This window comes from Planococcus citri, chromosome 2 (genome assembly GCF_950023065.1).
Source record: "Planococcus citri chromosome 2, ihPlaCitr1.1, whole genome shotgun sequence".
NCBI lineage: Eukaryota > Metazoa > Arthropoda > Insecta > Hemiptera > Pseudococcidae > Planococcus > Planococcus citri.
In genome coordinates, this window is record NC_088678.1 from 46,616,095 (window position 1) to 46,631,656 (window position 15,562).

General features: G+C 32.2%; 2 protein-coding genes across 2 annotated transcripts in view; both read left to right on the top strand.

Annotated features, from left to right (window-relative positions):
- Positions 1-1,235: 1,235 nt before the first annotated feature.
- LOC135836124 (CREB-H transcription factor homolog let-607-like) lies at positions 1,236-4,943 on the top strand. The gene is made up of 8 exons (XM_065350751.1): positions 1,236-1,805; positions 1,880-2,027; positions 2,106-2,378; positions 2,447-2,556; positions 2,629-2,794; positions 2,934-3,105; positions 3,183-3,463; positions 3,949-4,943. The coding sequence occupies exons 1-8, from the start codon at positions 1,704-1,706 to the stop codon at positions 4,329-4,331; spliced, it is 1,635 nt and encodes a 544-aa protein (XP_065206823.1). The 5' UTR covers positions 1,236-1,703; the 3' UTR covers positions 4,332-4,943.
- A 2,795-nt stretch (positions 4,944-7,738) lies between these two features.
- Positions 7,739-15,562, top strand: part of LOC135836127 (uncharacterized) — a 407,464-nt gene continuing 399,640 nt past the window's right edge. The window contains exons 1-3 of the mRNA XM_065350756.1: positions 7,739-7,753; positions 8,216-8,346; positions 14,021-14,094. The gene's annotated coding sequence lies outside the window, so the exon portion shown is untranslated. The remainder of the gene's footprint in view (positions 7,754-8,215; positions 8,347-14,020; positions 14,095-15,562) is intronic.

A 15,562-nucleotide genomic window follows, 5' to 3' on the forward strand; every position in this document is an offset into this window, starting at 1 on the left:
TCAAATACTTACTGCCCGAGTGCCCGCAGCTGATTTTCGCAACTTTCAACTTCGAAAACTTTTGAACGGTTGCATGTAGAGCTTTCGGTAATAGCTCATTTTAAAGAGGATAAAATAACGAACATTTTACTGTAATAAAATACCTATGTGTCCACTGAAAATTTCGAGTATTTTTACTTTAAAGATGACGTACGTAGTATGCAAAAATCAGTAAAATAGAAATATTCATAAAATCGTTATTTTTACGCGAAATGATCAAAATTTAACATCAATCGATAGGGAATTTTATTGTCTTTAATTTAAGACTGCATAACAGTTCACCCAAACTCGCGAACAATTTAAAAAATTGCATTTTTTACATAAGAAATTGTATGCATAATTACTGGTTCGTTATCACTTCAGGGAACAAAATGGTGGATGCGCTCACCTGGTTTATATAGAGCCCTAATCCTATGTCCGATGCTGCGTTTTACTTTACAGTGTATACAAATTAAGTCACCAGCTGACCTGCAATGGAATTTACTTAATTAATTTCGATTTTCGATAGAAGGAAATGATTATTAATAAAACTGTGGATAATAATATCATTTCGTGGTGTTCTTCCTTTGAAAAGAATAATACTCCTCCAAATAGAGAGCAAAATAATGGTCAGCAAGTAGGGTTTTTGTTTTTTCAACTTCTAAGTTCTACGTACATCAGTACATCACCCCATGTCTTTCACTTCGATCAAAGTACAAATATTTAGCAATTAGCATCACAAATGGCGAACAGTACTGCTTCTTTCAGTTGATGTATCGAACGAATTTAGCGGAAATATTACGCCAACTACGAGTACAGTAATCTATAATTTCAATAGTTCAATATATTATATATAATAATATGTACCTATAAACGGCCAAGTGCAACAATAGCTGAGTACCTTTTCCTCCTGGTAAACTTCATTTAATAATCTACGTAATATTTCGATAATTTTGATTCATTGGTTGCGTAGTGTAAAATAGAATAGAATAGTAGCCTAAATTTGAGTATTTCGAGTGTAAAAAAAATTATAACTTCGCTGTTTCATAGCAATAATTATTACGTGTGTAGGCTATCATTGAAAATTTTCGAGTCTATAAAATAAAATAATTAATAATTTCGCACGCAAGTTGCTGTAAAGTAAAAATAATTTGTGTTATGATTTATGAATTATGAAGTTATGATAAGAACTTGAATCACGTTTCTGAACGTTCGTTCAGTGAAGGTGCTCTAATGTGTGAGGGTTTGGATATATGCAAATGGCATAGGCCACCAAACTGAACCATTTCATTCCGAGAAAATGTGTTTATTTTCGAACAGTACACATCATTAGAAAATTGAAGATCGAAGTTCGGTAAATTTCCCCAGCTGAAATATGTTGTGATTTAATTTTAAATTTGCTGTTTATTATATTTTGAAAATTCCCTGCACATGCGTTTCAAACAATGAATCACTGTTTCCGTACCACTTACGTTTCGATGTACCGTTAGTCGCGGAAAGAATTTGAACTTTATCGGTGTTACATCAGCGGAACATGGAATCGTTTTACGTGGCTCCGCCTTGATATTTTTATAAAATTAGTGATATTTTATAAGTTTTCATAACAGCTGTAGTGGTATTTTAACAAAATATACTATATCTGCGTGTGATAAAGTATCACCCAAGTGCACATATGTGAAATTACCATGTCGGAGATACTAAACCTGGACATGTTTTTCGATTCAGATAATCTACTTCTGAATTTCGATAAAGATGATCTAAAACCGAAGAAGAAAGATAAACAAGATGTAAGTACGGTGTTTCACCAATATAATCATAATCCTCACTCGAAATAAAATAAACAATTATCACTTTTATTCAGGTTGAAAATTTGGAACTGTTTGATTTGGACTTCTTGAATTCAATTCTAAAACCTAACGCTGATGAATGCTCACCGTTCGATCAGTTGCTATTCCCCAATGATAACGAAATAGTGAATGAATCCGGACATGAATGCAGTTCTGATAGTGGTAAGAAATCATGATGCTAAATAAAGAAATCTTTGTTAATTGTTTCAATATGGCACTTACGTAACTGTTACGTTTTAGGTCTATCTTGTGAACAACAATTTTCACCTACAAGAACCGATGAAACTGAAGATTCTTTAGTGAATGATTTCCTGAATTCCGACGATGTCCAAGTGACAGATGTAAAGATATTTCCTTTTCAAGATAATTCCTCAGATGAGAGTATCGTTACATTGCATGAGTCGTGTGATATAAACGAAGTACAGTTCGACGCAGTCGAATTTGTCAAAGAAGAGGTTGTGGAATGTGAAGAAATTCCAATTTCAAATGTTTCTTCTCCGGATTCAGATTCAAGTAACTCAATCTTGAATTTATTTTTCACATAGTTCGACGTAAAGTTTCATATTTGTATGATTTTTTAGATTCTGCCAACGAAATCTATGTAATTACCGATGATAATGATACAATGGACGAAAGTACTCAACCGGAAAGCCCTGTTCTTAAGTCTTTTCCCACTTTGCGCGTTGTTAAGGTAAGAAGTACGCTAATTGGAGTGCATAAAGGTTGAATATTGTTAACTTTCATAACGTTTCATGATTTATAGTTTAATGATCCTGCATCTCAAACTAGAATAATTAAAAGATTCAAAACTCTAAACCACGCTCAACTACAAGGCAATCGAGGTAAAAGGAAATTATCAGATGACCTCGTATCCGAAGAAGGAGCTAGTGACGATTCTGATTTCATATATCCTAGGCTTCACCTTACACGTGAGTAGTTAATTTTCTATTAAAATGATATCATTTACTTCAAACATGTAATTAACCGATAAAAAGTTTCTTCATTCGTAAACATTACGTCATCAATTATTTTTTCCGAGTATTAAATTTATTTTGAAATGTTACACAGCTGAAGAACAAAAACTAGCAGCGAAGGAAGGTATCAAATTACCAACTCATTACCCTCTTACAAAGATAGAAGAACGAGAATTGAAACGAATTCGAAGAAAAATTCGTAACAAGATTTCTGCTCAGGATTCTCGTCGTCGTAAGAAAGAATACGTTGATGGCTTGGAAGAGAGGTAATTTGAAAGTGGTATACAAAGTTTTGTTTTTTTTTATCAAGTGTTTTCTCATCTCATAATTTATCTATTTTTAGAGTTAAACGTTGTTCTGAAGAAAATGCTCATTTAATGAAGCGAATTAAAACGTTACAAAGTCAGAACGTATCATTAGCAGCCCAAGTTCGTAAGCTGCAAGCATCTTTGGCCCGTTGCTCTGGTCAGACAGCTCAACCAAGCACGTGTCTTTTGGTACTTATCATGTCACTCGCTCTTGTTTTGGCTCCTACCATGAGAAATTCGCCGTTGAATTCGGAGAACAACGAAGACGAAGGAATATCACTAAGCGAAGATGGCAGTACCACTTCGTTGAATGCTGGTTAGTATTTCATAGTGAAAGTAGCTTACACGTGGAGTGAATTGATGGAAGATTTTCAAATATTCGTCTTCAGTAAAATTGATAAAAGTTTTTAAAACGATGAAAAAAAAAAAAACGTTCAAGGCGAGGTTCAGTATTACAAAATTTGTTCTGGAGGTTATTCATTAGCAAAATTCGAATTTCGACTTCGGAAAAATTTTCTTTGAAACATGCTTTCAAAAAATATGTTCGTTGCCAAATCACCAATCCCCCATACTTGCTTTGCTCATAATTTCATCGTGATTGGTAAACTCGTCGTGTTCTACTTCTGAAATAGACACGAATGGTTTTTGTTTGCGTGGATCAATATTTCAATAAGAGATTATTTTGTAAACATTTTCAAATTGTTCGAGATGTTTCGTTTGAAATGGAAAAACATAGTTGTACGATCTAAAAAAACATCCTATCGTGATGAGCATATTTTTAAAATTTGTATTTTGTTACAGGTCATTCAAGAAACTTACTATTCTCGCATAAAGCCCACGAAGGCCAATGCAATTTGGATGAAGAAGCCAAAACTTTGACCGAACAGTTGGAAAACATGCAACTACCCAATTCCAACTTATTGAGCGGTTTGTTGGATATGTTAAAAACGAAGATTGGTAAAGAAAATACCTTACTAAAGGATCATGATTACTTCCGACCCCGTAAACGGGCTGGCTCCATTTTGGAGGGCGACGAGTCCCGTTTACCAGCTAAAATTTCCGCATCTAAACTCGCCCTTAACGCTGAAAACATACTAAATTCCATCATCTTGGAAAACACCAATAATAAAACAGGACAATTGAATACAAAAGAACCAGTCGTTATTGATCTGTTGTCAGAATAAAACTCATGTTAAATTTTTTTCAGTTGCAGTATACCGACAGTTTTGTCAATTAGGCTGTACACAGCTTTTTGTTGTCCGATAATTTTTAATGACCTTTTTTTTTTCTTTTACATTTTAGTTAACGATGCAATAGTATTCGGTGACGCCCCGTTCTGTATAAATGCTTATAAAGCGAATAGCTTTTCTATTTATGTTAAGATTGTTGAAGATATTGCAATAGTACGTGAGTATTTTGGGTTTTTACTTTCTAAGTTTGTATAGTATTCCTTTTCCTTCTCTGTTGTTTTTACAAAACTACCTGTCTTTAGGATAAGTTATATCTAAATCTATCATTACTCAGAATTCAAGTAATTGACGCATTTAAAACCAAATTATTTTTCAAGGTGTGGTATATATGGCGATATATACAATGTGGAATTTCTTATAATGTGATAAACAGCACAACTATAATGCATACGAAGTAATTTTACGTTGAATTGATAAAAGCTAAGCGTTATGCATGTTTCACGACATATAGGCCTTGTGCCTGTAGAATAAAAGTTTGCATATAATGATACGCTAGTGTTACAGAATGCTTAATATTTCCTATATTAAAGCGAATTATTTACGACATTTATGGATTATGTGTATTTTTCTTTTGTTTTTTTCGTAATTTTATAGGTACGCAGAATGAATAACGATCAAGATACAGTTGCGGAAAACAGTAAACACTCGCGTATTCGGTTTTATCAAAATTTATTGGCGTACCCAACAACAGGTATTTTTCAATTGTATAAATTGTACTGTCTGTTGAGCAGATTTTTTCAAAATTGCCGGGTTGCTAACGAGCTCAAGGCCGCCGGTAAAACATATAGTAGTATAAATAAGACTGCGTAGAGTCCACAGAAGCAACCAATGAACGTGATGCAGGTTGATTTTATTATTGACAGAATTTGTTGAGTTGAGTATGTGGCATGAATTCGGATACAATCGTCGATACTATTAAGATATGAAATTCACGTGTTACGAAACAGATTAGATATAAAGTACCGGTGCACAATCCGGTTTTGAAATATGTACATACTACAATTCGAAGCTAGGAAACGAAATAACGGTACTTTCTGGTTATTAGGTACCCTATTCTATCCTAATGTTTCAATGACCGGCGTTTTTAAAAATTATTCGTTTGGCAGCTTTCCTCCATGTTGCGTTGAATTTTAATGAATTGGGTGCTCATTACTTGTATTATCAATACTATTAATGTTTTGTTACCAGTTGCTATTTTAATTTCAATGCACTCATCATTATCGTACATGGTTCTTCCGCATTTAGTTCTACATCTTTCTATTATTTTTTTTCAATTTTAAATCTTGAAAGTGCTTTTTAATGGCCGAAATTTCTCCCAATCTAGAATGAACCGAAGAATTTATTGAAGGGGGGAAAAGAAAAAAATCGAGGAGTTCTAAGTTCAACTGTTCGCCTATTTTTTTCTAACTTTAAACGCGTTATAATATTATAAATTTTTTTTCAATTCTAAAATTTTCCCAAATGAATTTTAATTTTGCTATTTTGTAAAACGATTGAATTTATCGCCTTTTTTGATTTTTTACATGCGTCTCCCGAAAGAAAAAGGTTTTATTCTTGAAAGAGGAGGGGGGGGGGATTTTATTTGTCAAAACTGAAAAATTGAATGGCATCGAAAAGTGAACTCAAAATAATTTCTCAAACGCACATTTTTTTATGGGCTAGTTTCCATATTTAATTTTTAAAAGTTGAAAATTTCATCTTTCTTTTTAGTCGAATCAACTCCCTTTTCTTGGCTTGGACACCTACCTTGTGAAAAAAAAATGAGAAAGTACAAGTACCTACCTAGTACCTATACCTACCCTAGTGTGTTTGGTAACTTTTTAGTGATTCAGTCATTTGATTTGAAGTCACTTTATCCAATAATCAATTGTTCAATAAAATCCAGCTAGGTACTTTGATTAGGTTAACTTTGAATGAATTTCTCCTTAAATTTTGAAATAATGTTTTGGTTTCGAACGAATGCGTTGAATTCTTCCATTTATTCATGATTATGGGGCAGATTGATGAATTTTTAAAATAATTTTCGGCATGAAATTCTTTTAAAAAAATTCAGAATTATACTTACTTACAGCAGATTACCTAGGCGATTTTATGAACTTTTGACTGAACATAAAATGAAGCAATTCTTCATTTTGCTCAAATTTTTTTTCATTTTGAATGTCAATTGGTTTTTTGGTCATCATTTTGAAATTCCGAACAATTTTTAATCAGAAAAGTTCAAAGATTTTTTTCATCTGCAGATGGGTCTCGATTACCAACAAAAAAGTTTTCTATTTTTTGGTCACCCTATAGGTATAGTTTTTCATTGAATCGAGAAGTAATGATAGTTGTTCTGAAAAAAACTTTTGTTACCTTACGCTGTGTTCAAATTTTTACTCTCTGGTCTCGTATGTGATTTGGTAGTCAAATTGCTTCAACCTACGTACGTCGATAGAATTTCCTTCCAAGATCTGTCTCCAAAGAAGTTAAAAGTTTATCGAGATTGATCCACCGGAACGATTTTGTTATTTCGCTGTAGCAAAAAACACGTGCGAAATGAAGTCAAGTTCAGTTCCATTATTTTTTCCATCTAAGCAAATTAACATCATTAAAGAATCAGTCAAGTTGAAAACGTTGATAAGTAAGTTCGTGACCTTCGTATCTGATAAGGTCTCGATGAAAATATGGAAAATCATAATTTACATTATTTCACTTTTTGCACGTTTTGATTCGAACGAGTGCACCGTGGCTTCGCGTATAAAATAGATGTAAATTTAGATTGACCGTAGTTGTTAATTGATAATGACCTGGGTGAATGGTGGATGTGTTTTCTATAAACAATAAACCTCTCCAAGGAATTATCCAATTACCCCAATGTTGGTTTTACACTTTATTCGTTTAGATAGAAATTATAAACTTCGACGCAGATAATTGAGTCTTATTTTATACAGATTATTGCTATTGGTATTATTGATACAACACTTAGGTATTGCTTCTGGGTAGTTCACTTTTAAAATCTTCGAGTAAGTTTTCATGTTTAAAGATGGATGTAAACATGATGACAGTTTTATAACGTTAATTCTCACTGTGTTGCTATATCTACGAGTCGAAAGAAAAATCAGTTCTTTCTCAGATTTCATTCACTTAGCTGAGGATGAAGGAAAACATTGCTTGTGAGCTGAGCCTACTTGATGTTTCAGGCGAAACTTCCAATGTGGCAAATGTTTTCGAGCGAAAAACGTTTTATTTTCTGAAAGCAGCGGTATTCTAAGGCTTATAGTTGTTTCTTCCAAAAGAAAATAGATTTTGTATTTTCTTGGATGTGCATACTTTTTTTTTGTCAAATCAATAACGACGACGTTGTGAACATAAAATAAGTAGGTACTTACTTCAAGTCTTCAAATAATTAATTGATTGATGTAAAAAAAGTATTAGGTAGGTATATTTCTTTGCAATTGTCCAAATTCTAACAATGATTTTGGAAAATTACATTTTTCCTCCTGTATGTTCATACCTGTAACTTTTCACTAGAGGAAAATTTCCCTTTCAGTTTCAACCCGATTGTAGGTGGATTTATACCTACTAAAGCCTAAAGGCCTTAACTTCAGACGGAATAAAAACAAAAGTGAAAGTTCTTATTGAAATTTGAAGTCGAACACTCGAGAAATTTGAACAATTTGTTTGTTACTTTTTTTTTGTTCTGCGTTTTATTTAAATTTTTTTATTCATTTTTTTCTTAAAATATACCTACCTACTTCACGTATATCTTGCTCGAACTTTAATTTTAAGTCAAAAGCCATCGTGTTCATAAAATTACAATTTTTTGTTTCATTTTTCAGAGAAAAAAGAAAACACTCGGAAGGAAAGACGCGCAGACGAAAAAGTAAGCAGGAAAATTCGAAAGGAAAGCGGCAAAAATAATAAAGGAAAATCACCGAAACAGCAAACGCGCTTTCCAAGGCACAGAAAGGTTAGCGAAATTAAATTATACACTTATTCAGAAATATCGTCGGTCGCGTTTATGTATTATTACGTTATTTTGCGGCGGAATTAATAGTGATTGGTATTATGGTGTTAATTTTTAACAATTACGCCGAACAAATAAATATTTGTAAGAATAAAAAAGAACGAACGTTCCCTTCCTCTGTCCCATTACTAGTCTGGTTCGTAAAAAAAAAAAAAAAGGAAAAAAGGTGACCTAAAGGCCAAAAGCGACCGTGTATATGAATCTTTTGAAAATGTAGCAAACATTTTTGAACCCTTTATCAAATAAAATGTTACTGTAATTCTCAAGTGGCAATGAGCCATCAGTAGCAGATGGCGAATCTCTCATTATACCGGTCAGTTTAAACTACTATTGCCAACAGTTTTTCTTTTCTCGACCAAACGTTCATCTTGGCCGAATATAATGTGTAGTTTGCCATGCTCGCTTTTCTAATATTAGTACTTGACCCATATAGCACGTATATGTAAGCCTTTTCTATCATATTTGGTATTTTTAATTGAAATCTGCAGGTTCTTGACTTCGGCGCATGTTTGCTCGTTTGGTCGAATACTTTACATTGTATGCGGTATAGACTTCACCTACCTTTACTTATGTGTAGGGTGTAGTAACTGCTAATCTGAAATATGTGAGGGTACCAAGTACGTTTAATCAGTTAAATGGTACTTGAAATTTTTCCTCTTATGTTAATCGACTTATATCGCAGACATTGCCTGTTTTGAGTGATTAACGAAGCGCGTTTTTACCATAGGTAATTAACTTCTAGAAGTTACTCGATCGAATGTGTGGGAAGAATTGTATAACAGTAGGTTCCACTCATTGTAATTGCACCGTATTCGGTTAATAGAATTAGCTAAACTTCGAAATTGTTGAAAAAAATCACGAAATTTCGGCAAAATTTAGCAAAAAATGGATGAAAAAGTGTTTGAAACGTGTTGGAATTACGTACATAAAAACACAAAATAAAGATTTAAAGCTTTAGTAAAATTTGGCAAAAGTTGATGGAATTCTGTAAAATTTTATGCATACTTAATGTACAAAATAGTGTTCAAAACATATTAAAAGACTAAAAATAACTAGAAAACGGAAAAAGTATTCAAATCAACTTTTAAAAGCTCCCAAAAGTGTTGAAATTTCAGCAAAATTTGGCGTTTTATGTGTTTTTATTGCATTAGTTAATAGAATAATTCGGTTTGATCAAATTTTGTTTTGTTTTTCATAGAAGATAAGATAGATCCGAGTTTTTTAATTTTTTTTTTTTGAAATTCCCAGTAGATTACAGACTGTTAGAATTGAAAAAAAGAAGAAGAAGAAAAGTTAGAGAACACTTTTCAAAAATTTTTGATTTCCATAACCAATGTGAAAACATAAAAGAATTAAAATTAATGAGATTCTAAAACAAAATTTCAAATGTTCCCACCAGAATCGCTCCAAATCACTTCATTTACAAGAATAACCTTCCTCGGTCTCAAAACCATGTTGGTCTGAAATAAGTTTTCAAAAACTCGTTTTTAGAAAATACCTATAGAGCTACACTGAAGCAAAATGGGATCGTAAATGGCCCAATTCAGATGAGAATTATTTAGAGGAATAATTCCTACCTAAAAATTGAGAATTTTCGAAAAAAATTTCATTCAATCTTTTTATTTCATTTTTTTCAATTCTGAGGGCTCTGCATAGAAAAATCAACAGTTTTACCTATCTATTTAGGAGGTGAATGGAAATTTTTTCTCGGTACTTTGTTACATTTATGGAGGATTTTCGTAAAAAAATTGAAAATGTTTCAATTTTCTTTCATTTTTAAAAATTTTCTCTCATCTGTGGGGGGATGAGTCCTGAACAAATCGTTGACAAAAATCACTTGGGAGACCGCTAGTAGTATTCTTTCAAAAAAAAAAAAAAAAAAAAAAATTACCCACCTTATCCTATTTAAAGCAATTATGAATCCTGAGTTGAGAACTTTTAACCCCAAAAAAGTACCTCACGGTAAAAAAAAAGGGGGCGTTGAAAAAGAACGCGCTATGAAAGGCTCGTCATCATTACAAAAAAAAACTTCAAAAAAATCTCCATAATAGAAAACAACTGAAAAATATCCAAAAAAATGACCCAAAACAAAAAATTACTGATATCTCCTTTGCAGGGAGTTGGAGAATGATTGGTTGGTACCTCTACCTATTTACCTACCTATGAACCTACTTCAGAGTCTTTGAAAAATGAACAAAAATTTCCCAAATTCCGCCCACTTCTTCAAACAAGTAGGTACACATTTCCATTTCCAGCATTCATGAAGTATCCATAATCAAAATTGAGTGAGCGGAAGTTGGGAAATTTTTGTTCATTTTTCAAAGACTCTGAAGTAGGTTCATAGGTAGGTAAATAGGTAGAGGTACCAACCAATCATTCTCCAACTCCCTGCAAAGGAGATATCAGTAATTTTTTGTTTTGGGTCATTTTTTTGGATATTTTTCAGTTGTTTTCTATTATGGAGATTTTTTTGAAGTTTTTTTTTGTAATGATGACGAGCCTTTCATAGCGCGTTCTTTTTCAACGCCCCCTTTTTTTTTACCGTGAGGTACTTTTTTGGGGGATATCACCAATTTTTTCTGAAGAGTGCACCATGCTCATGTGAAAATGAATGAGAAGGCATCAGTGGTCGGGGGAGAGTTACAAATCTTTTCTCTCTAAGAGTCTTGTTCAGTTCATATCAGTGGTGTTCTCAAATTTTGTATTTTTATAAGTTTTATAAAATATAAAATATTGGGTTAGATTTGCATTCACTTTCACTTAATCATGGTTTCCTTAAAAACCCTGTGGTTGAGGGATTAATTCTCTTCTGGAGATTTTTTTGTTCTAGTGAATGTTATTCATTCATTTATTAACTATTTATTTTAATTTAAAAGTAGCGTAGATGTAAAAAATTTGGGGAAAATTTCACCTTGATTTGGTAACATTTTGTGGAAATTCCAACATTCATAAACCTACTGGAGGCTCTAGAACTGCTCAAAATGGTATAAAGCCATTTCCAATCAATTTGAATTGTCATAAATAAATTACATACAAAATTTCAGCTTTCTAGCTTAGCATAGTGAAATTTTGACTTTTTTCATTTTTTAAATTATTTCTTTTAGATTTTAAAAAAAGCAAAACCAATTTTCAAAGTCGAAAAATTCAAGAATATAAAATGAAGTGATGACAATTTTTTAATAAAAAAAATAATTACTTACTTGAAAAAAATCAACTTGGAAAAAAAATTTTGTACATATGAAACTATTTCCAATCGATTTGAATTATTTGAAATAAATTGAAAATTAACATACAAAATTTCAGCTTTCCAACTTGATATGGTGAAATTTTGATTTTTTTGCATTTTTTAAATGATTTCTTTTAGATTAAAAAAAAGCAGAACCAAATTTCAAGGTTGAGATTCAAGAATATAAAACGCAGTGATAGCAATTTTTCAATAAAAAAAAAACAATTACTTGAAAAATAAAATCAACTTGAAAAAATTTTTTCAACATAGGTACAAGCGGGATTCGAACCCAGGACCTCTTGCGTTGTAAGCCGAAGCTTAAGTCATGCAGCCTGCCACCAAGGCTGCGTTATGAATTGCGCGTTTCAACTCCATACAACGCCGATGCGCCGAATGCAACGTGTGATAAACGTTTTAAATGTTAATGCCATTCAGAATGTGTACAAAATTGATGTTTCTTCGAGTTATTTGAACAAAGCTGCAGACTTTTAGACTGAATCATTTTGAATGAAATTTGAAATATAGATTACTAAAACAATAGAGAAGTGCCTTTTGTATGTTTTAGCTCACTGGCAAAAATACTTTCTGAATAATGAGAGTTTAAAAATTTCAAATTGGGTAAAAAAGTGGTTAGAATTTGTTTTTCCAAAAATCCCTTCGTAGCGACCTGAATTGTGTATAAATACAGCATCATGCAAAATTTCTTTAAATTTGGTCGAGCAGATTTTCTGAAAAGTCTATTGAAGAAAATGAAGGAAAAAAAACAGTGAAAAAACGACATGTTTGAAGATCTCGTTCACTTTTGGTATTAAACCTACAACTTTCAAATTTTAGTATGTTGATAAGCTCGTTGAGATCTTCAAAATGACATATTAATATTTGAAATTGGTGCAGTTGTTTTTGAAATCTGAAGGTACTAATTTTCGCGTTTGTTGGTCTCGGAAGAATAGACGTTTGCGGTAGCGGCGACGTTCTTTTTCCCAACCCCCTCTCCGTGCTACCGCCCGGCCTGATTAAAATTCTTTTATTGTATTTTTTGATTTTTTTTCAAATTCGTAAGATTTTTCGATATTATCAACTTAATATTCAACGAGGAAGAGATTGTGAAATTTTCTTGAACTTTTTCATAATTTTAGAGGATGAGAGCTGAAAAAAAAATCGCAAAAAATACACAAGTACATATAAATACTTATACTCCAAAAGACCATCAAGGTAGACTCAAATGAACTTCAATTTCCAGAAATTTTCGAAATTTGGATATAAATAGGGATAAAGTCTCCTCTGCGAGAACAATTTTAAATCATGAATATTTTTTGCTTCATGTCAAGAATTCATTGCAATTTTTTCCCAATTTTTAAAAGTCTGACAAAATGGGAATTTGATCAATTTTTCTCCAAAGTTTTTAAAAATCAGACGACCTTCGTAATGTCAAGAATTCATTGGAATTTTTTCCAATTAACATTGAAAATTGATCAAATTGTTTTTGCCAAGTTTTTAAATGTTTGATATAATGTGAATATTTCAACAATTTTTTTTTGTTTCTAAAAACCAGCGTTCACAAATTTTGGACAGACCTCTGCCGCGAAAAACATATATTGCTCGTACGTAGGTGGGATGACTCAGTTCTAAAATGAATTTTCCCCTAAAATGATCATAATACCCCATATTATTTTGATTCAGAAAGTCATTTATATTTTTCGCCTCTTTTTTAGCAACCCATGCTGAACAAATTTAAGTTTGTTTGCCTATCTTCTAAATTGACGGAATTGCAATGTGTGCGTACACGAAAAGAACTTTCTGTAGGTAGAATTGATGATCTTTGTACTTAGTAGTTGATCAAGGAGGTCTACGTAAAAGATTCTTAATAATGAAGAAGTTTTGACTGGCTTCGGTCTAGAATTTACATACTTTCGTGTATATTATTTAGATATTATGATAAAAAAACTGCAGAAAAAATTTGAAAAAAATGTCCCCCCAATCAATATTATGAATAAATCAACAACTTGAAATAAAGTAGGTACTTCCTTTTCACAAATTTTATTTTGATCAATTTTTAAAGGATTTTTTCAAAAAATGTGTGAGATGTCAGTCATTTACGAAAACTCTGTGTAGGTAGGTATTGTTGTTATAAATTTTCATCGCATCATAATTTTTTTTTGGTCATTCAGGTGAGAATTCCACGCCTTTGTTTAAATTTTAAAAAGCATCATCCCTTCTAATATTGAAGTATTCAGACTGCTCAACATTTCCTTTCATGCGAACTTGATAAATTTTCCATTCTTTAGAACACCTTCGATGTAAAATTTAGGCAAAACTTACATCTTGAATGTTAGATAGTTGATTCGTGTAGGCATCGCGGTATTAATTTTCCTTCGATTGGTAATGTTTCAGCTTTCAGGCATCTTTGAAATTTCTCATATGAAATCTGACGAAGAATTTTCCCAAGGCCAAAATAAGCATACCAGGTTAGTGAAGGTTAAATTTTTGTTCGCGAGCGTTTTATCATATGTATTTGTTACCTTACGAGGATGCGTACTACAAATCCACATGTTTGTCAAACTTCTCCTTGTAGGTATTAAAATTTAGTTTGAAAAAACAAAAACAATAAAACATGAAAGAAAGGAATCGTTTAATCTTATGGAGATTATGTAGCGTATAATGATATTACGAGTATTTATTTACACACGCGTGTGGGTGTTTTTAATCAAAATTTTTCACGCTCAAGGCCTGTGGAAAATATTTTGTTCTAAGAGCAAGGACGAAAAAAGGGGTAAATTTTTTAATTAATTTTATCTCGTAAATCATACAGTGGCCTGATTTAAAGATACTTTCACGAGACGCAATTGAAAGTATGTAAACCATGCACAAGGATACTAATACGTACTTAGTGTAGGTACTATACATAGTATACATACTCGTGCATACAGAATACACGTATACGTTTGTAGGTATTGTACTATTGTTAGTAATAAGGATAGGGTGTAAGGGTACGTTGTTTTCATTTTCCGTGCAAAATTAACATTAGTTTTTTCGCCCTTTCTTGGTTTCAATAATCTCTATTCTGCGGTTTGTCGTTCTCTCGAGGCGTAAAAAAAAAGTACCAAGAAAAGTTTTTTCTCTTTACAAGCGGAACGTTTTTCATAAACAGCGTTCGACTTATATAGCGATAGCGTAGCGCGGGATGCATCGACATCAATAAAGTCATCATAACCTGACATTAAATTTCATTAACTGCTTCCTTATTTTACCGACTTACATATTACAATAAATAATTTTTTAAGTTGGTTGTTTGAAAACTAGGCGTAGTGCAGTTTTTTTATGCTCAGAGGTGGGGATTATTACGTGATTAAAAAGTTTAAAACTTTATCTCCGAAGCATTTTCAAGCCATTTCAAAAGGCAGAAACTTTTTAAATTTTAAAAGGTTACTTAAAGTCTTTGTGCTGCTGCTTTCTTCATAATGCAAGCGGAAAATAAGCTGAGTTACGCGAAGAAGGAAAAAATATTTTATAATACCCTAAACGTACACCTGATCTTTTTTCTGTAACCAGAACGAGGAAACTTAAGAACTTTTCGAACAAAGAAAAACCACAGTTTAATCATTTTCTAGTTTTTTTTTCATCTTCCCTGCCACCGTTTTTTCCCTTTCTTCTTCAAACGGTCGTCGTAATTGTAACCGGGTTGATCATATACCTACCTTTTCTTACTATAGTTAAAATGAACTGGTTGTGACGCGTCCTTATAATCAGTCGAAATACAAAACTCCACAGTCATAATATCTGCCTGGAGAAGTACTCCTTGTATGTATTTATTTTTATAGATGATAAAAGAAGGAAAAAATCTTTTGATTGATTTTTATACCGAATTTACTTATTTGTAGGTAGTCGATACCCACGGCGAGTTATCGATTATTATTAATGAAAATTGATTTATTT

Coding starts and splice junctions, on each gene's coding strand:
- LOC135836124 (XM_065350751.1), top strand. CDS start 1,704: ATGTCGGAGATACTAAACCTGGACATGTTTTTCGATTCAGATAATCTA. Junction 3,106..3,182: donor GTTGATGGCTTGGAAGAGAG/GTAATTTGAAAG, acceptor ATCTATTTTTAG/AGTTAAACGTTGTTCTGAAG. Junction 3,464..3,948: donor TACCACTTCGTTGAATGCTG/GTTAGTATTTCA, acceptor ATTTTGTTACAG/GTCATTCAAGAAACTTACTA.